The following is a 22731-nucleotide window of genomic DNA, read 5'->3' as shown; positions in this document are numbered from 1 at the left end:
CCTACATTATCAAAATTTAAATCCTGCATTTTGGCGAATTCAAATGTTAGCGTTTGAGTGTATTGTGCTACCTGTTTATGATTCGAACTCCTCATGCTACCGCAATCCATTAATTGCAGGTTTTCCTTCAGGACTGAGAGTAGGCCTCTCGTTTTTGACTTACTTTTCGCCATTATCTCAGCATTTTGTGAAGACCAAAAAGGCCTGCAAACAAGGCGGGTGGAAATAAATGAACCACAAGAAATGGTACAAAAAAGACGGAAACTTATTCTATTTGACATTTAGTTGTGCGTGACCCTATAATAATAAAATTTTCACAATAAAATGAACCTCGATATTCGTCTGTCCAGCGAGGACTGTTTTACGCAATGCAAGAGTGAGAATGATAATTGCATATGGAAGATTTAAAATGTTTGTTTCTGAATGCAGTTCTTATCATTTGTGATTAAAGTATATGCTTCGTCTTCAATATGCAGTTTTCCTCGTTCTTTCTTTCCGTCTAAGGTTAAAGTGACTAAGCAGCATGCATTTTGCTTGTATTAGTCCCGACCAAACATCACAAGCACAATAAGGCAGGTCTTGTTGCGATACACGCAAAAAAAAATATGTCGCCAGTCAAGTAATCTAAGGAAGCTATGAAATAATGTTGCTTTCTATGGTGGCGTTGACTGCGGTGAACCAGCGGCTCCCCCTTATTTTTTTGCGTCAGCTATACGTGTCTTGCTTTGGAACCGACGCATATGCATTTATAGGTTGCTGTCACTTTAAGGACAGCACTAATTTTCTCATGCCATAGTATCCGCGACGCGCAAAGAGACACCCTGCAAGCGCAACGAATCTAAGTGCGGAGACGCCGACGGCGTCGACTGTCCGGCCCATCCGACTAGCGTGACGTCACATCGGCGTGCGGAGGCCTTACATTTTTTTCTAGGTGGCTTTGGCTGATCTCAGTGACGGCTCACACGCAGAATACGTTGCAGGAGCACAGGTACCAAAGGCGACATCGTGCCGAATACTCGGAGTCATCACAAATCACAATATCAATACAAACTCTAGCTTTACGGACTATAAACAATTGCCGAAATTTCACGTACCTAATACGACGCATCATTAGCGAAAAATAGGACGTAGACAAGGACAAGCAACACAGCACGTGACTGCGCTCGTGTTATAGTAAGGCTCTCTACACTACCCCGTTCCTAATGCTAACATAAACACAAATTAGAAAACTCAAATCTTCCCTCAACGCCCTTCACAAGGCGGTCCTAGGTCTACCAATATGCACCTCAAATCAGCGCCTTCAACACACGGACGGGCCCCTTTCACACTCTCGCCGAACTAACAGAACAACACCGACACAGACAAGTAGCGCGCTTGTCTTCTAAGGAAAAAGGCCTCAGCCACAACGCAACATCGCATTTCCAAACATACCGACCAATATGGCGCCACACCTACATGACTGGTTGACGTCAAGCACAAACAAAACTTGATCGCAGAGACCGCACATGTAGGACGATATAGACGGACACCACACGCTCTAAAATGGGGTCGTACGCGTATACAATGTATAAACCCTGGCAGACAGCACCGGTCGCCCAAACAGCTGGGCCGCTTCGAACACTCCCAACTCCATTCCGGTACTGCGAGAGGGAAGAAAGAGTACTTAGACGTCTCCTTGTTGCATGTCTATTGTGTTGAAGGAACACTAAAATGAAAAATGATTTCTTCTGCATCACTAAATTACCGTTCTACAATACAATACCAAAAACACCACTCTTACAACGATAAGACGTTTGGTAAGCCAGCAAAAGCGCAAGAACGAAATACGGGTGGCGACGCCTACTTAACTTCCTGCACCTGGGGGCTGTGACGTCTTGGATTTTGATGGCATCTTCTAGGGCCTACTAATTATATATAGCGGAACAGATTGACTACATTGTTTTTTAAAGGAACCAAATATTGAACATGGAATGTTTCGGGAACCTTTATTCAGCCAGCGTGGCCCAAATGCGAAAACATACTTTGGAATCTCTGACATCACGCTGACGTAGCAGCGCTGGGGTTTCGGCGCGAAATTCAAATACTGATACTTGGACCTTCATTTTCTCATCTAATAATAAAACTATATTTTTGGAATGACTGCCTGCAGGGTTCTCAAACAATGCTTCATTAGTCTAAACTGATTGATTGTTTCGCTTTAGTGTCCCTTTAACGTCTATGCATGCTTGTTACCTGCTTTCTGAGCCTCAGAAAATGAAATGTATCTAGACACGTCTATATTATAGTTATTTTCGAGTAGCTGAAAAAAGAACTTCAGAGGAGCATGTATTGCTCTCGCAGATCGCGTTTACATTCCAGCGGCATTAGAAGATCAGTCGCAGAGTCTGCGCATTTATATTTATTGTGGATTAACCTGATGGCCTTCCTTTGTATTACCTTTAATTTTTTATGTCAGTTATAGAGTGAGGAAACCAGACTGCCTTTGCGTATTCGCGAATTATCCCTAAAAACGTTGTGCATGCTAGTAGGCTCACTGATGTGTTGGAGAGCGCAAGGCTTCTGTTGAGGAAGGATAATTTGCGTAGTGCTCCTGCGGTGACATTTGTAATATGTTCATCCCACCTGAGAACTGAAGGCAATATAAGCCCTAGATATTTATCTTATTCAATTTTAGTTAGTGGTGTACGATTAATCTCATATGTAAAGTTTTTATGGTCTTGTTTTTCTTGTTACGCCGCGGTCACAAATGTTTTTACGTTTTCAGTTTATTTCATTTAGTTTGTGGAAGTTATCAAGAACAGCTATACGCTTTACCATTGGTACACTTGTATTACACAAAGAACATAAAACAGAAAAACAGAACAGAAAATCTCAAACAACAGTACCACACCGCGCCACAAAAAAAAGTTGAATTACTCAAGGACAGAAATCTTACAATGAGGAAATAGTAGAGCTAATATAACAAGGTCATGACGTAAGGCATTGTCTTGTGTTACAAGACGTGATACAGCGCTAGAGGTGCAAGAGTATTTCACGTAGAAAATGTCAGGATTACACAAGTTCAAGCGAGGTGTATAGAATGTTACAGCTGACAGTAGAGTTCATTCACATCTGCAAATTACAGTAACAAATAGCTAGAGTGTTGAGGCGTCGTATGAAGTGCGATGCGGTCGCTATTATTAGACATTTCGCTATAAATAGCGCAGTCGCCGGCGAACAGTAGTGCAACCAATTTTCGCTCTGGTGTCATTAATATAGTTCAGGAAGAGTAATGGCCCAATAACGGAGCCTTGGGGAACTCAGGAAGCTACTGCAACCATGTTAGCATTTTTTAGCAGATTACAAATTGTGAAAGATTCGTAAGAAGTTACTTTATCCAGGCTGAAAGGGGCCCTCTTGCTACAACACTTTCGACTTCAGCAATTAATTTGCCATGGACAATCAAATGCTTCAGATAGAGCAAAATAACATCCGTCTGGCCAGGCTGACAGATTGCAAACGCAACATCATGGACTAGTTCTGTCAGATGGGTCACTGTTGATAAACCACTGTGAAAGCAATGCTGGTTAGCAGGCAAGAAGCCAATGTTCATTAGAAAAACCGTTATCTGGTTTAAGATTACGTGCTCTAGAACCTTACAGGGCGTACTACTTTAGGAAATGTGCAAAAATTTGAAATTTCGGTGATGTCCCCTCATTTATGAACCGGCATTATTTTTGCAATTTTCAAATCGTTTTGTATCTCTGCTTTCGCGATTTGTGAACAAATGTGCAAATGCATCTACTGCACTATTCCACATACTTCTTCAGAATGTCCTCAGGTATGTTGTCCAGACTGTCGCATATCTTAGGGTCAAGTCTAAGCAGAATACTAAGTATTCCGGCGTCTGTGATGTCTAATTCGGCAATGTTTACACCCTGTCTGGTTTGAATAGGGGGAATAATGTTAATGTCTAGAGTAAATATTAATGAAAAAAATTATATGCATTCGCCTTCGCAGTTTTTTTCCACTGGGAGGTGGTGACGCGCTTCTCCATCGTTGGAGTGAAAGTGACTCCAGAACCTTCCGGGATTATTAGTAACAAGGCTAAGTAATTCTACATTAAAGCGTCCCTCAAACACTCTTTATCGATGTAGAGAAAGCCGTTTGAAGTGAAAATGGACTCTTTCAAAAACACTGTGCCACAAAAAAGTGCTTCAATGCGCTCAGCAGCCGCGGAGTTATTGGCAATCAAACAAGGCCTCTCCTCTGCTCCCGTTCCTTCTTCAATGCCTTGCACTGCGAAAGCTACGCCATAGTGGGACGGGCCCACGAGGATTCGCCTTCGAAGTGTCACGGTAGTGCACCGTTCGAACTTCATTTTGGATATTAACGTAGACGCCACGACTTCCGATTTTGGCGCCTACGAATCGCTAAACATTAGCCAAACGCGGTTGTTCTCAGATAGCCGCAATGCGATTACCCAGTGGACTCTTGGCTGCACCCCGCGTCGGCCGCGGTATATACGCTACGTAGCCGACCAGAGCTACTAATAGCAGCCGTGGATTGTATTCCGTTTTATTACGAAATAAAGCGTGCAGAAAACAATTAGAAGGCAGGCTTCTGTTGACAAGACGGCGTTTGAGAGAAAGGTGACTTTGCGATCCGCTTGCGAGCTCCACGAAGCGCGTACGACACCAAAAGTGGGCTTAGATGTTCGCAGCAGCGTATGCTACCGGAGACTATGTCATTTCGCCAAGAGCGACGGGTGGTTCGGTGCCCCTTTAAAGTAATATTATTTTGCCTGTGTGGCTTCGAGCTTGAATTCCACGATGGCATTGAGAAGTTTCGTCACTCTGGATTAGTCACCTCCTTTAAATTTGACGCTTCTACAAACTCGTTTTCGACGGCACTTCGCCTGAATTACATCTCGGGTGATCCAGGGATTATTATACAGCGCAGCTCGTAGAGGTTTGTTCCTGTCTTGAGCAACTGCGCACCTCGGCGTACCTTGATGTCCCTCGACGTAACCGAGTCAATGAGCACAGCGTAGGATGAAACAGTGAACGCGGAGCGCTGCGCGGATGAAAGATGGCGATAGCGAAGAAAGCCCGAGAACGAAATCGGAGGAGGAGGGCATGGCGAAAGCATGAGAAAACAAGCGTAGTGCTGCGCAAGGCGTGTTCTTCGGCTACACTCACTACGAGATGACGCCATAGCAGCGGGTGTCGTCTGTTCACCGATGACGCCATCGATAAGGCATGCGGCGAGCGCGTCCACCGATACCATATATAGAAACGAAGCGTTACATGAGCAAAAGTATGTCTGCGGAGGCGGCTTTAAATCGCGCCCACGTGTCATCCTCGTGCTGCCTTTTGCGATTTCCCGATTAGCGAACCAGTCACGCCGCACATCGCTCCGTTCGCAACGTGCAGCGCGAGACTGATTCCCCACGCCACCCAATGTGTCACGAGATGGAAACATGTATAGAACTGCACTCAAATTGGCGGCTGCTTGGTTTTAGTAGGCGCGTAATTCGTGACGCAGCAGAGGACGATAGCTTTTACCATGCGCCAAAAGAAATTTACTTCGGCAGAGACATAGGAACCCATAAGGAAAAGGAAATAGGAAAGTGAGCAGTAATACCATCAAGTGGTAGCACGCATACTGGTACGTCATGGTCAGGTATGCCACGAAAGACGCCAGTTCGTACATGATTATTTAGAAATGATGGATGGCTAGTATTAGGGAAAGAATGCTTTCAGAAGTTGACTGCGAGCGTTTTGTACGTGGAAAGAACTGATAAAGATTCACGGTTAACATGAGATCAAATTGTGTATCGGAGGCTGTTGGCAAGTAGTACATACGATTCCAATTATTCTCAGGAAAATTGAAATCACCCATATGGGCGACGCGTGAACTTCGCACGTGGCTTTAAGTGTAGTCGTGAATGGATCTTATGCAGTATGCCAATTTACAAAATACCGCCTCAACGCCTTTTATCACAGGGAGAGTGGCAAAAGCAAAACATTTTTTTCACTAATGACGCCACTTCACTACTACGTGTAGGAGGATCCTTTTGAAAGACGGAGTAATTTGTTGTGGGTGAACTCGAGATCAAGGGGCACTATAACGTAAAACTATTCCAAACTTTTCTATTTCATTTCTGCTATCAGCCCTCCACGATTGGTCAAAAACATTTTTCGACCACCCCCACTTCACCTGTCTGTCACGCGACGTCACGAAAACCGCGATACCTCCCCATCTGATATGATGTGTTCACACTGATTATGCATGATTTGACAGAAAAAAGAAGAACAGTTATTCCTGATTCGACCCCTTTTCGTCCTTAGCCTTCGGCTATTGGTAAAAAGCTTTCGGGCTGCACCCACTTTACCTGCCTGTCACGCGACATCACAAAACCGCAAGAACTCACCGCGTCAAAGTGACGTGTACGCGATAAAGATGCATTAATATGCTGAACAAAACTGAATTTTCTGCGGAATAGCCGCAGGCTGCCCCGTTCCGAAAGGAATAGAAGATGGCTGCCGCAGATCGCTCAGACGCTGGCTACTCGCACCTGCCGGAGAGCATGGCTGTATTTTCGTATAATAAAGCTTTTTGCGTTGCCGTGTAACGTTTTAGAGCACTTTCGGCACGTTTACTCCCTCATTCTGCCAACTCTTCTTTGCTGAGGGTGCGTTTTAGCGTCATTCTTGAGCTTCTGTTGCATGCCGCCGCGATTTTCGACCAGCCACCGCAAGCTAAGTAAGGGAAAGCCGACCAATCGTAGACGCCGGCACCACCCTCTTCGTCCGGTTATCGACTTTCAGTGCAGTGGCTCGGCCCCATCGAATGCCTCTCAACTTGAGCGTTCTCCTCGCCTCTTGTCAGCCAATTAGATACGACAAGCCGCTCAGTGTAGGCAATGTTATTCGTTTTTCAAGCAAACAAAAGTGATCTATGAACGAGGAGAGCGTTTGATTGGTCTGTTCAGACAACCCTGCGGGTGACCGCCCGGTGCTTGCGTTGGCGGTTACGCAAATTTGACGTCAGGAGATTGGAAGTCAAATATATTGGAATAATTTTACGTTATAGGGCCCAAGAATGACAGACGGGAGCCCCGTTTCTGTTATAGATGCTGCATCAAGTTCGAAATCGGTTATGAAGTTTTCAAGTGCTTGGGTTTTGTTGTCCAAGCTCTAGCGTTTATGCCTGACAATCATGTTAACGACGGCAGTGTGATGAGGAAGGCATGAGCACATCGGTATCACGACCAATTTATGACGCGACGATGATGGCGTGACAACCATATAACGACAACCGCATGGCGAAACTGAAATTACGACGATGGTACGGCTACAATGGCATGATGATGACCATACGGCAATGGATGCATGGCAGCAACTGTCCTTACAGGCAATGGCGACACTGGTATTCACAATAGTGGCATAATCACGATTCTAGGACAACAGCATGTGATTGTGATAAAATCACGAAGAAATGACGTCGATAGGCTCATGAAGGCCCCTATCGCGACGACGACATCAAAAACCATGGAATGGCGTTTTTGAAGTGACAACTATGGTGAAATTACTACGTGGTGACGGCGGCGTGGGTCAACTTCATGACGACGACCGCGTGACGACGGCACGATGACAGTAGGAGGACGAAATTACAGCGACGAAGATGGAATAACTGCGAGGCATCCCCACGACCGTATGACAACGAATGCATGACGACGACTGTACCAAGGCAATGACGACGACATGAGAACTGTGTGGCGACAGTTCGGTGGACGAGTGCGTGGCGATGATGGCACGATTAACTGCACGATGACAATGAGAGGGATAATGACGCGTGTAGAATAATGGTGGCGTGACGACTACGACACGAGGACAACCGGGTGACAAACCTGGAATTCCGACGACCACAATGACATGACAAAGACGGTAGTGTGACGGATGCGTAGCAGCATCTGTTTGAGAACGACGCATTGGCGACGATAGCTTGGCGATGGCGCAGCAGTTACGATTGAATGGCGAGAGTCTGTTGATAATAAAATCACAAACAAATGATGTCGACAGAACGATGAAGGCTGTATGACGACGATGGAGAGACGACTATGGTAGTAATTGATACTAAAGGGCTAGTTGGCGCGCCATGATATTGAAGAAGCGTACTTCATTCTGGCGCGTTACGCACGCATAAAAACGACATATATACCGGCGCTGGACTTCGACTACAGCTTTCTCAGACAAAGCGCGCCGCCATTATTCCTAGAGCGGGAATCCAAAAAAATGTCATCTTTGTTTTTACGTTGAGTTTTGTTCATGCTTCACTACCGTCAGGGCACGTGTGCTTCATAAGGGACACTACAAAAGGCGGGTCTTTGAGCAATACAGCAGTAGTTTCAGTACAACGCCTGTGTATGTCCTTTTTATGTGCCCGCTGCGTGTAAGATTTCAGTGCGCTGCTTCAATATCATGACCATCGGATGGTGATTCTGATGGAATGACAATGCTAAAACGACTGCATAACGGCGACGTTATGAAAACAGTGGAGTTACGACGGCTACAATCACGACAAAGGCCCGACGAGAGTCGGATGACGAAGTTAGGAGGACGGCGACGAAACGACCACGAGGCATCCTCGCGACTGTATGGCAACGAATTTCATTTCACTCATTTACTCTCAAGGCCGTACAGGCATTACAGAGAGGAGTGGCATTAGAAAAAGAAAAAAAATTGCTAATGAGGCAGCACATGGTCATAGCCGACTTGAACACATGGTCTGTGATAGTGACGATGCATGCGGGAAGGCGATTCCAGTCTTGACTTGTTTTCGGGATGAAGGCTTCGATGAATACATTGCTTTTACACTGAGGCACCCCAACGTTCATTCGATGATCAATACAGAATGACAAATGGCTCGGTGGCGAAAAAAGTGTCATTTTTAGCTCATTATTAGTGTAGTATATTTTATGAAACAGGCATAAGCGGGAAATTCGACGTCTAGTAGAAAGGAGAGGTAGTTCAAGCTTTTGCTTCATGCGAGAAACGCTGGCTAAGCGATAGTAGTTAGAGAGGATAAACCTAACTGAGCGATTCTGAACCGATTCAATGAACTGCGTTAACGAGCTAGTGTACGGGTTCCATATCGATGAAGCGTACTCGAGTTTAGAACGCACGAGTGTATTATATAGTAATAGTTTCAAGGGAACGGGCGCGAGGCGGCAATTCCGCCGAAGAAAACCAAGGGAACTGTTAGCTTTGTTAATAACATGGTGGATATGCTTCTGCCATAAAAGATTATTAGTGATATGGACGCCTAGATACTTGTAGCTGTCGACGAACTGAAGAGGGCAATCGTTAAGATCATAGCCCTGAGAAATGGACTGGTTAATCTTTCAAGATAAACCAGTCATGCATGATGACTATACGAAGGCGAAGGTGGAATGACAACAATGAAACGAGCAAGATCAAGGTAGCACCACGTCGACGAGCATATACGTAGTGGCTCATGCTATTAGACAACCTTGAGGCAAGTGGCTATAACTTTGCGCTAGTATGACTGGGGGCGTGGGATCGATTTGCGGCCGCATTTCGATGGAGGCGAAATGCAAAAACGGCCGTGTGTCGGGTGCACGGTAAATAACATCAGGTGGTCAAAACCAATGCGCAATCCCTGTGTACGGCGTGCCTCATAATGAGATCGTGGTTTCAGGTAGTAAAACCCCAGATATAATTTTAATTAACTGAGTCTGTGTAATAGATAGATAGATAGATAGATAGATAGATAGATAGATAGATAGATAGATAGATAGATAGATAGATAGATAGATAGATAGATAGATAGATAGATAGATAGATAGATAGATAGATAGATAGATAGATAGATAGATAGATAGATAGATAGATAGATAGATAGATAGATAGATAGATAGATAGATAGATAGATAGACAGACAGACAGACAGATAGACAGACAGACAGACAGACAGACAGACAGACAGACAGACAGACAGACAGACAGACAGACAGACAGACAGACAGACAGACAGACAGACAGACAGACAGACAGACAGACAGATAGATAGATAGATAGATAGATAGATAGATAGATAGATAGATAGATAGATAGATAGATAGATAGATAGATAGATAGATAGATAGATAGATAGATAGATAGATAGATAGATTTTTCACGTTATGTCCTTCCACTTCACCATCGAGGATGCTATGTACATGTACAGGGTTGACATACATAGCCTACTGTGACAATATGGCGTACTCGAACAATGATCTGGCTCAAATTACTGCAAAATACACTTATGCCTCTTAATACGTCAGTATTCTTATGGTACTTCCCGTATTCCAGAGGGCTATCCATCTACATATCGATTTATCTATCTATCTGTCTGTCTATCTATATACCCACCCATTTATCCCTCTTTCTATCTACGTATGTATGTGTGTTCGTATGTAACCGTTTTCCCGCCCACCTTGTTCACTGGGTAGTCCTCAGACGAATGGTTAGCGCATAGGGCTACTTTGCTACGGTAACAGGGCTCGAAATCTACCATCGGAACAACTTGGGTCGACTTGAATATACGCCAATGTCTCCATACTTGCCACTCCTCCACGAACTTCCCTCATACCGACATGGGTCACTGTAAATGCTAAACTGGTAGGCACCACCATTCTAAGAAACTCTCTGACGCCCACTTGGAGTACTGGGTATGTGCCACTTGGTCTGGTCACCAATGAGCATATTCGCTGCCAACTTGGATCACTCGGTATGTGCTGCTCTCCATGAATGCCTTCCACGCCAAACTAGACTGATTAGGTATGGGTCACTGGGAATGTGGCACTCCACAATGACGAAAAAACATCCCATGACCTTCGACGATTCTGAGAGGAACCAAACCCACGTCACATGCGTTGTCAAAGACAGCAACCCGACGACGGGTTGCACAGAGTGCGCTACAACTGCACAACGTATGCACTGCTCTTCACTGAGTCTTTCGCAAAGTTGGATAACTGATTTTGTGCCACTGAGTTCGCGAGAAGGGAGGAAACAATTCTCAGCAGTGGCAGGCAGCTGCGTGCCACGCTTCTCGACTCGGAGGGCACGCGTGAATTTCTCGGCAGTGCCAGTGGACGGCGTAGCGCGTCCAAAAAGAAACGCGAGGGAGGAGTCCAGTTGTGGAATGGAGGCGTTCCTCTGTGTTCGCACGCACGGGTGCGGCATGTGTTTCGAAGGCCACCGTAGGCGTCACGGGCGGCGTTACATGGCCCCGAGTATTCCTAGGGAAGTGCGAAAGAGGAATTCCGCCGGCAGCAGACGCCTCATACACAACTCGTTTCGACGGTGGCAATACGTTGTTGCGTTATATTGTCACGTAGTACTCTGGGCACCGAGCTCTAGGCTACGGATTTCTGTATCGGTGTCCTCGTCGAAGTGCGCATGTACCGGTGGCGACTGCACGCGTAGTTTAAGTTCTTGCAATGCATCCGCCTGCGCAGTTTCCCACTAGAATTCGACGTCACACTTGCGCTGACGTTTGACACAGCACCGACCCCCCTCCGCTGTGGAGGGGCGGGCCACGTCTACCGCCGATGCCCATACCGCGAGACGGACCTAGGAGGGCTCACCGTCCACGCGCCACACCCGCAGCGTGGTGAGCGGCCACGTGACATGGCTCACTACATTGCCGCAACGCAGTCGAGACTACAATGACCTTCGCGGCGTTCACTGCCGTGAGGGCGCCACCTGTCGCCGCAGCGCCGACCATACACAGGCCCGACCCGGGGCCGGTCCGTAGGCCGGGTCCGGAAAACTAGAAGCAGACAGCGATGGTGGTGCAGTTGCTGTACGTAGAAATACCGAAGATCTTCCGCCGACGACGACCACCGCCTCAAGATCTTTCTCGACGGCGCAGACAGACATGGCGCCATCCCGACGAAACCTGGAAGTCAAGAATATGCCGACGAAAGAAGATCTGACGACGCGACGTTCCAGCCACAGGTGAACACAACGAAGCCGTTATCCTACGCCAAGGCCTAACTGCAACCATCGACCGCGGCGCGCGTCTCCCACTTAGGCCTCGCTGCCGCGGATGCGTGGAAGCAAGTGCCATCTGCTGCTGCCACAAAGAACGCAGTGGCGCATGCGGAGAGCGCCTCCCGAGCTTCTGCTTAAACACACGGTGGAACCAACTATCGATAAGAAGAAAGTACTGCGACTGTAATGTTAAACCTTGATAGTCAACGTTAGGAACTTGTAGCTATTTCGGCCGTGAGGTGGCGCGGCCAGCCGCAGTATTTAGGTGCTGTCTTGGAGGGAGGAACTTGCTGGAGTATGCGGCGTCTAATGGCGAATTCGACGAATCCCACGGGGCGCGCACCGGGGCGCCCTCATGTGCCATCTCATCCAACCGTCGTCGCCCCTGGGCGCGCCGATGCAAGTGTGCGCGATTTGTCGAATTTTGCATGAAACGTCGCGGCGATGATACCTTTCCGGTTCCGCAATAAATACCGACGCATGCAGTCCGAAAAAGCACAGTCTAGGACATCTGTTTCTGTTTCTCGGAAGAAACCTGCAATGAAGCGCTGATTTGGGCACCGCCTAAAAGGTGGTTAATAGAGCGCAGGACTTAATGGCTCGTTCCTGCGGCGAGCGTCGGCGGCCGCGGTGTAGCCAAGCGAACGAGCGCAGCGAAAGATGAAAGCGCGAACGTGGAGCGGGAGATGAAAGACACGTGCCGCGAACGCCGCAGACCAATGAGAGCAGCCCGTTCATTGGCGGGCGCGCGGGAACTGGTTGGGCCATTCGATGCGTACTCTTATCTGGTCTCAGCCGGACCGCTCATCTTGTACTATACATATTGTCCGCTCGCGTCAGTTCTATCTAGCGCATGTATGGATTCCTTGGCTCGGTCTCATTCGCGCTTATTTCGACTGTCACGGCTTGCGCTTGCTTTTTACAATGATGAGTCAGTCGCGCGACACTTCGCTCCGTTTGCAACGTGCCGCACGACACGCATTGTCCACGCAAGCCAATATATCGCGAAAATAAAAACGTGTAAAGAGCTGTGCTACAATTTTGCCTGAGGAAGCATCGTAACCATCGACGAATTTTTTTTTTCAAGTTCTGAATACGACGACTTGAAATATAGGGGTCGTTGAAGCTTGGAGATCAAGATAACAGCGAGCTGTAATCTGTCCTTAAACATCTTACTGCTCTCTAATTACCATACTGCTGAAGTCGTTAACGGCATTCGCGAAGCTGCTAGCAGCACTGGTTGAGTCTTTAGTAACTACAATTCAAATGAAAATTTCTTCCGGTCGGATCAGTATTTTCGCGGACAGGAAATCGTCAAAGGATTGCAAGTTAACGCTTATCGCCCTGCCAACGCTTCAAATCAGCAGGAGAAGTAGTATATGCAAGTCACTGCAGTATTAGCTCTGCGATGCTCTCAGATTAAACTCTGCGTCGCCAGCTGTCGCTGCGACAGTTACTGTTGCCGTATACCTCTCCGGTAAACCAGCCTCCCGAAAACGGTAAATTCGTTTCTTGCAGACGCGCTAAAACTCTCTGTTACAAGCACCCGCTCACCTTACGAACGTTTCCGCTGAGCTTGGCCACAGCGGTGCAGGCGTCGCCGTACGAGACGCTGATCAGCGCGGCCAGCATCTGAAACGTGGTGGTCTTGCCGGCGCCGTTCACGCCGAGCAGGCCGAAGCACTCGGAGGGCCGCAGCGCCATGTACATGCCCCGGACGGCGTGGAATTGGTAGTAGCGCTTGTGCAGACTCCACGCGAGGAGCGAGTGGCCACCGAGCCTTTCTTGCTGCCATGCAGCGCTGACACGCTTCTTCTCCTCCTCGACGTCTTCCTCGGCGGCAAACTCACTGGGCGTTAAATTGTATCCAGAACCCCGGTAGCCAGATGTCCAGAAGATCATGATCGCCAGGAGTAGAAGGCCTTCGACTAGCATGACCAACAGCTCGTAGCCTACTCCCTTGTCGCTAAATTCCAGCAGGCTGCTGTCACACTTTAGTGAGTAGCCAGGCACTGTAAAACAGCAACGTTTAAAGGCCAAATGCAACGAAGTTGTGTAATATTTGTTTTATAAATTGGTAGTGTATGCCCATGAACCACCCTTAGCGGAACCGCAGGGCTGGTAACTGTAAAGTGTTGTTTTCGGCAGCCTTTAAACAACACCTACGCATACGACGCGTGTATTTGGTGGTTGTCCTAAGGAGGCGAATCTCAGCACTGCGCCTCCAAAGGTTTTTCGGGGCGCTCCTTCTGGCTCGCGTCACCACACACCTGAGACCACGTCACCGAAAGAGACCAATCGAAGCACGGCCTTATCCGAACGTCTCTACGGCGAGCGGGCTCGTCGCGACACCTCGCGACAGGTACGCTCTCTACGCTAGGGATAGAACGCGTGCAGAAACAGCGACGCGCAAGCGCTGGAGTACGTCAGGGGTAGCACACTCTCAAGTTCAGCATATCGCCACAGAGGGCAAGAACTGCCGACCGCGTGGCATCGCTAACAAAACAAGCATGTAGTACAGCCATTTGAAGTCTTATCTGCTTGGGCCCAATATTTCCTGCTACAGACGCCATATTAAGCGCAGTTCTAGTCTACAAATTTTCTCCCACACACTTATCGAAGCGTTTTTATTACATGACAAAGAGTACAATATTATCATTCCTAATTATACATTGTACTCTTTATTAGTAGCTGTGTTGTTGTTGCTTTTTTTGCCACTATAAACGCGAAACAGCGTTCAGCATCATCGACAACTTACATGAACTCTGGTCTTGATTCACAATTTTGCACCGCTATGTTCGCGTTCACGGCAGACACACGGTTTCACTCGTTCGTGCGCTTAAACTGCATGCTTATTTTGTGCTGAAACTAATTTTTCATGCTTCGATACCTCGCGTTATTTCACTTGGGGAGAAGTGACGCGCTGCGAGAGATGTAAGCCCGAAACTTGGGTTTCGATCGTGAGCCATGCGGAACGCGACCGCATCGAAACTGAAGCCGGATTCCGCTGCGACTGACGACGGCAATAACCGGTGAGCCGTTTATCATCACTGCTTGAATATTCATGCAATAGTCTTTTCGTTAACATACAGGCGCCGACAAGGTAACGAACTAGCTCCCGCATTACATATGGGCAGTCAGGAGCATGCATTGCTGTTTCCAAAACAAAGCTTCAGTTGCGGGCCCATTGTTGCGCACACACAATAACGAAACAAAGGCAGCGATATAGGAACGCGCTTAACATGTTTCATCTTATTGTAGCCGTGGCTATAGGCGACTGAGTTGCGCTATCAATATATCTTTTCTTTGTTTCGAGTCCGCCGGCAGCTTCTTTCATCCACAAAACCGTATAACCCTTTGGTAAATCGAAGTGAAAGTACTGTATTAAATGTATTAAACGGTTGCACACATAACTCACCCATATTTTGTTCTCATTGGTTCCAAATGTTCTTGCTGTTCAGTTTCGTTTACCTTTAAGCATTTACTGTTCTAGTAGTGAAGTGGTGCATCACGTTCGTGCAGAAAAAGAATACAGTAGTTCTAATAGCTTCATGTCCTCTGCGCATTTGCTTCTGGAGCCAGCAGTGTGATCTGTCCTAGCGTACAAATCAGCACAGAAATCTTCTCATTTGGCATCCTAATATACTTAGGCTGTTGACATGCATTGTATTGTAGCGAAATGACGCAGCCGTGAGATATCAGACGCATCAGCTCACCAGGGAGACGGAAGATGAATGGGGATGAGCTCTGGCGCGGGCAAGTCCAAATCCGCGGGTGCGACGACGAGAAGTAGCATTTCAACAGCTATGTTTATTCGCTTGGTATTTACTTTAAGTTAACACTGTACAAAATATCTACAAACAAAACGATGTCATACCCCCGTCGTCGACGGCCTGCCTGACCGGCCTGGTCTCCCCTGGTGAAGTTGCGCCGTCTGCTGCTGTCTACTTGCTCACACCTAAAAAACTGCTCGAACTATTCCTTAAATAAGTTTACACAGCATCCAAGGGACACATTTCTCCGCCAATGGGCCATTTCGTTACTCCGACCAATCAGGCAAGCCGACATCATCAATAAGCGTCAGACTTTAAGGGGCCAAGAAATGGTCGCGTCAACACTCCGTACACAAAAGCACTCTGACCATAACTAATCAGCTTTTGACAGCCGAGCTTGGGAAGTGGACGCGTTATGTGCACGTGTGCCGTCAGGCGCGGCGGCGGCGGCGGCAGCACATGCCCGCGGCGCCGTCGCGGTTATTTGTGTACAAAGGTCTCCCCCACGTCGAGAAGCCCACAAAACTCCCGGAAAGAAAGCAAAAGAGGCCCGCGCTATACACTTTTCGCGACAGTATTTAGGCAGACATCAAACTTATGGACGGTAGCAATATCTACTTAACATGCTGCTTGAGGATCTTAGAACAAACAGTGTACATTCGCATGTCTTCTGCAGTCAGAAACCATTCCAATATACGGGGTGTTCAAAATTAAACTTTGTGGTTTTCTTAAAATTAGGCACTGGGAGGCACGCCAAGACCACCGGCACCAGTAAGTTATGTGGCCACGGAGACACTAAGTGAGATGATAATTATCGCTGTCAGCTGCCCAATTAACTAAAAGTGAATAATTAACTGTTTGTTGACTGCAGTAAGCGGGCATCTTTGTATTGAAAAGTGAGAGGCAGTAGTGTTTCTACACAGTATCAGTTGGAACAATTCTGCTAGCGTGTCTGTGCTCCGAGATATCCGATTCCAAATTTTAATTGTCGTTCGCATAATTCCGCATGCAAAAGAAGATCGGCACAAAGCTCCTCCCTGACGTGACGCGGCTGTTGCGTGCGGCGCTTAGAATGACAACGGGGCGGAGTCATTGGCGAAGGTGATAACTGTCCACCTTCCCCTCTTGGCTGGCGAAATAAAAAATCGAAGAAACCGGTACCACCGTCGCGACGCGCGACCGCGCAGCCTATCACGATGGTTGCAGCTGCCACGCCGAGATAATGGTTCGAGCGAAAAAGCCGGAAGGAAGTGCGCGTGCGTAGTGGTGAACAGATGAGCGGGCACGGTCCTTGCCTGGGCTACGCAAATAAAAGGGACTGCTGACTTCGGAGCACTGTCAGTTTTATTGAAATCAAGAGCAACAATTGCACGGCACACCACGCTATCACACCTAGATCTCGCCAGCCGATATGGAAGAGGGAACAGTTATCATCTGTGCCAATGCCTCCGCCCTGTTGTCAGCCTAAACGCCGCACGCAGACCTGCGTAACATGAGGGAGGAGCTTTCTGCCGATCTTTGCGCCGGTGGGACGCTCTGTCCAATATGTTTGCGCTGCTGGTTCTCGCTCGTTAAGAGACCACCACGTGAGACGACGGCAAGCACTACGCCCGTAGTCGGGCGGCTTAAGGCGCAATAATTAATTATAGGGTTTTACGTGCCAAAACCACTTTCTGATTATGAGGCACGCCGTAGTGGAGGACTCCGGAAATTTCGACTACCTGGGGTTCTTTAACGTGCACCTAAATCTAAGTACATGGGTGTTTTCGCATTTCGCCCCCATCGAAATGCGGCCGCCGTGGCCGGGATTCGATCCCGCGACCTCGTGCTCAGCAGCCTAACACCATAGCCACTGAGCAACCACGGCGGGTAAAGGCGCAATAAGCAACCCGTATACCTGGATGCTCATTATTGTCATGTGGATTTTAGCATATGTATAGAGTATAGTCCGAACCCTTTGTGAATGCTATGCTGAAGTGATTGATTGCAGTCTCGTTTCAACACTGTCCTTCTTAGTCATATTTGCTGTGTTACCTTTCTCGGATGTGGCGGCCTGATCAGTTGCATTGGGAAGCAGTCCCTCACGGCAAGTATTTGCTACTGCAGTCAGCACAGCGACATAGACTCCCCATATACACGCACCATGATTGGTGTTCCCCGTTCCGTCCGTTCCAGCCGCTGGCAAATTGTGCTTGTGGCTTTTCTCGGCCACGATTTCGCATTAACGGAAACCAGCATCCGTGCTTAGATGGTCCGACGTCTATGAAGTTGATAGCCACATGGGTGGAAAGGCTCGCGAATGCCTGCCAAAGGTAATGGCCACGAAACTGGCTATGTTAATAGTGAGGTAATACGGTGAACCAAGTGTAAGCGACACATTAGCGGCCCCCGAAAGAAAAGAAACTTGCAAGTTGGAAATGAGTTAACGCTAAATTGCCAGGTAGTCCATGTGGTTGTATAACTTGCGGCAGCAGATGCCTGCGTCAGCCGAGTGCTTCGCAATGCAAGTTGTTCATCTTCAGCGACGACTGTCGTTGCAAAGAGGTGGGACACTGTCCAATCTGCTTGCGCTGCTGGTTGTTGCTCGTTACGAGACCACCATGTGTGACCAAAAAAGTGAGCCGTTTACGAGCTCGCGTTAGTGATTCCAGCATATCTGCACATGCAAATGTTATTTCTGCTCTCGTACGAGAAGGTGTACTGCTTGTCTTCTGCCAATGAAGTCACACGTTCTGTTCACCAATTTGTAACGTGTTTGTATGGCCATCAGTAGAGGCTCTTTGGTCTCCTGGTTATTAGAACGTGCCAGCTACGCGATGGCCAAGGTGCCGTGGCATGCCGCAAATCCAGCAGGGCGAGCACAGCACGTACCAGCGCACTCGACCCGTAAAAGCGCCCATATTTGATTTTCTTTGTAAAAGAAAGTTATGTCTGCTTCCTGTTTGTGTAGAGCGCCACATGTCGTATTCCTTCGTAAATTACATGCGCTTCCGCTGCTTATTATCGGTCCCCTGTGGAAAGTGCCGTTTCCCTTCTCCAAGGTTGTTCTTTATTCTATATGGCATGCGCTCGAGCTCATGTTCTCCCATCGCACATCGGGGTGGACCAGCCTTTTTAAACGATATGAATAGGGAGCGTACGTGTGACCTCGGCTTGTCTCGGAGGTGCCGCCAAGGGGCCGTGCGTCTTGTCATGGGTCACTTCCAGCTAGTGATAATGATAGCCTTTCTATTTTTTTTTTTTCAATTTCGGCATTAAAATTGCCATTGTTGCAAATGCTGCGGGGCGCCACCGCTCGTCTCTCAAACGTAAAACCATGGTCCTTCAATAGAAAGTATGGAAGGACCCTCATCAAGCTTAGCATGGCGGCCTCGATATTGTCGCGGGTGAAGTACACCTAGACCGGTCGGAATTAACGGCTTTACTAACAGCTATTCAAAACTGTCCTGCTCTTCTTCTCTCCTATCGCCCGCTTTTTTAGCAGACAGACTCACACATGGGATGTGGCATTACTTCCTTCCCCAAGGTAGCTTCGTTGAAACGCTACAAGAAACGTAGGAAAGTTATGAAGAAAGTTGTGGCTGAACAAATGAAAAAGCATAATAGGTCGCATGTACGCCAGAGTAAGAAGCACATGCAGAATTGCTGCAAAACATAGTTGCAGAGTGACCTGCCGAACGTAAATCAAAGTCTCTCCAGGGGTGTGTCACAAGGTGGGAAGCAAGGTTTCACCCTGGCGACGTAAAGAAATTCAGGTTGGGGCTGATGACGGGAGCCTCTTAATTTGCCTTCTGCAACAGCCTCATAGTTAACTTCGCTGAGTCGCCGCAGAACTATGTACGGACAATAGTACCAACGTAATATCTTTTTCGAATGACCATGCTTTCGGAAAGGTGTCCACATCCACACCACGTCGCCTGGATTGTACGTAACCTCTCTGTGGCGAAAAGTGCAGCGGCGGGTGTCTAACGTTTGACGACACTGAAGACGACATCGTGCATGCTGACGGGCCTCGTCGTTGCGCCATAAGGGCACGTATATTTGTTTATCTTCCTGTGCTGAGCACGTTTCACAGTCTAGCAAATGTTATCGCTCAGCGCAGAAAGTGTCTGCCCGTATCGGCACTTTCACGAATCTTTTCCACGTTTCTGAACGTTGTCACCGACAATTATGTAATCTGATTGTGAGCGCGATGCGAATCGTGTGGTACTTTCTGGAAGACAAGTGGTCTTCCAGAAAGTACCACTTGTCTAGTATATTTATCTGGAATATTCGCTAACTCATCTATAAAAGCCAATGCGCTTCACCCGCTGACCAAATTTTCGACGATCGCCGGCTGAGTTCGCCGCTATCCTTGCGCTTAGAGTATATCCTGTTTTTCTAGGAACAGGTTCGCCCAATACAGACTTAGTTTCACCAGTTACAATTTTGCTGCTGTGCTCGTAACCGTCAGTACCACCTAAAATCCGGTGCAGCCGTGATCAAAGCCCGGACCACGAAGAAAATGCCAACGTCGTTCCGGACTATCGAGCACGCCGCAGGCTGAAACACCTGCCCTAACCTAACCTACCTGAAACAAGCAAGAATATCGTGGCCAAGTCTACAACACCTGTGACAGCCCCAGTGTCCCTCATCGTACTGCAACAGCGCAGGAAGCCACCTCCCTTCCGTGGGCCATCGTTTGAAGAGCCCGATAACTTGCTGGAAACATACGAAAGAGTCGCTGTCAACAACTGGAACGTCGATGACAAACGTTGGCACGTGTACTTCGCCTTAGAAGACATCATGGTTTGCTACCGAGAGCCATCTCCGACTAAGTGGAACCTGTTCTGCAACGGTACTCTGCAGACCTTCAGGGGCATCCTGTGCAAAGAGCGAGCCCAAGCTCTACTTAAACCTGCGTGCAGCTTCCAAACAAGCACATCGCGATCTTTCTGCAGGAAATTACTCGCCTCTTCCACCACCCCGACCTCGACACGTCTGAAGAAAAGAAAGTTTCGTTTTTGAGGAGGGGTGTGAAAGAACAACTGTTCGCCTAATTAATAAGCAACCCGCACAAGACTGTCGCTGAATTTCTTTCGGGGGCCACAATGATCGAGAACACGCTTGAAGTACGCACCAGGCAATATCTAAGACAATCTGTTCATTGTCTTAAATAAATCAATAAAGAAAGAAAGAAAGAATACCCGCCCTGCGCTAACAAGAAACTGCGCCGAAGTTCAAGTGCTAGACGCCGATGACCTGCGCCAGACGATCAGAGAGGTCATACAGGAAGAGCTACAGAACTTGTGCCTAAGGTCGCAGCCCCAGGTGGCCTCGATTGCTGGCATAGTTAAGGAGCTTCAGTGGTTCCGGTATCGCTGCAACCCCAGACGGAAGCGATGTCCTACGCCGCCATCGCCTTTCGTCAAGATGCCTTCAGCCACCACGCCGGGGCCCCGTAACGCCGCAATTCCGTCGCCAACCCTCGCCGCCGCAAGCACGCCTGCCCTTCGCCAAGCGCAGCTACCCGAGAAAGGTGGACATTCGGCGCGCAACTGAACACCGCGTGCTCTGGTACCACTGCGGGAAAGCCGGGCATGCATAACGCTCATGCCCATACCACGACTTGCGAATGCGAGCGTTCGCCGTCACTAAACCGTGCCCACAGCAGGGCGAATGACCACGTGATCTCGCCGGCCAATTCACCGCCATCACCTGTCGCAGCAGCGACGACCATACACTGTCCTAGCCCGGGGCCGGTCCGTCAACCAAAATCCGGAAAACTAAAAGCAGCAACCAATCAAGGGGCGGATGCTGTTCATCGAATTGACGAAGATCCTCCGTCGCCGACGGTGAAGCCGAAGAGATTATCTCGACGACATAACGACACGCCGAAATCTCGACGAAGACTGGAAGCAAAGAATGCGCCAACTATAGACCTGACAATGCGACGCAACAGCCACACGTCAACGCGACGCAGCCGTGATCCGACGCCAACACCTAACTTCAATATCAAACTAGAAGCCACCGACTTCGACGTGTTGCTCGACGACCACACAGTCACCACGTTAGTAGACAAAGGAGCCGAGTGGTCCGTAATGATTGGACCCTTCGCCGCCAAGTTGAAGAAAGTTAAGACTGCGTGGAAGCCCCCATATTCGAACCACTGGAGGACACCTAATAACGCCGACTGGAATTTGCAGGGCGAGAATTACCATGCATGTCCGGACCTACCCTGCCACCTTCGCTATCCTTCAAGAGTGTTCTCGAGAAAACTGTTGCGGAACGCTGGCTCCTTACAGGTCGCGTCTCCAAAAAAACGGAGCCGCGAGAAGCCAACGAAGTCTTTTAATGGCGAGAGACCAACACAATAGTCTCATGATGATGATAAAGGTGCGCGAACTTCTTGGCATCAAACGCGGAGGCAGCAGCCCACGATTCATTCTTTTTCTTCGTCGTCTGCTAATCTCCGACATCCTCCGAGGCCTCAAATGTGGTGACATCTAGTTCTAAACGATGTAGCTTCTGCACTGGCTTCTTGAAGGCATTGCCTGCCTGCAATCGGATTAAACAGGCGCGCATAAGTTCGTCGAAGCCTGGGTACACCTCTCGAACCCGGGCTATTGGTCAAAATAACTTGGGCGTATTATAGAAATGGCGACTATTACGATGTGGCCATCCTCTAAATTTCTTGAGTGACGCCTGGGTAAGCGATAAGCCGATGGTAGTCGCAGCAAATATTCATGTTTCCATCGCTTCCAGAACTCATTTATCATATTTTTGTCTATGCTGAAAGCATCGCTGATTGTCGTTGCGATAGTGGCTGGTTACTACGTCTGACAATGTCTTTCCTTCTTGTAGCGTCACAAGTTTCTGGTCCACTAGGAAATACGCTGGCATGAGGGCTACAGGCTCGCCTGCCTGATTATCAG

At 48.1% G+C, this 22731-nt stretch overlaps 1 protein-coding gene across 1 annotated transcript in view; it reads right to left on the bottom strand.

Moving 5' to 3' along the window:
- Positions 1–22731, bottom strand: part of LOC140213980 (phospholipid-transporting ATPase ABCA3-like) — a 135115-nt gene that overhangs the window by 34748 nt on the left and 77636 nt on the right. Inside the window, exon 10 of the mRNA XM_072285182.1 lies at positions 13599–14056. Within this exon, the coding sequence (XP_072141283.1) occupies positions 13599–14056 (458 nt within the window). The remainder of the gene's footprint in view (positions 1–13598; positions 14057–22731) is intronic.

Source organism: Dermacentor andersoni, chromosome 11, assembly GCF_023375885.2.
Source record: "Dermacentor andersoni chromosome 11, qqDerAnde1_hic_scaffold, whole genome shotgun sequence".
Classification (NCBI taxonomy): domain Eukaryota; kingdom Metazoa; phylum Arthropoda; class Arachnida; order Ixodida; family Ixodidae; genus Dermacentor; species Dermacentor andersoni.
This window is presented reverse-complemented; position numbering and strand designations above follow the sequence as displayed.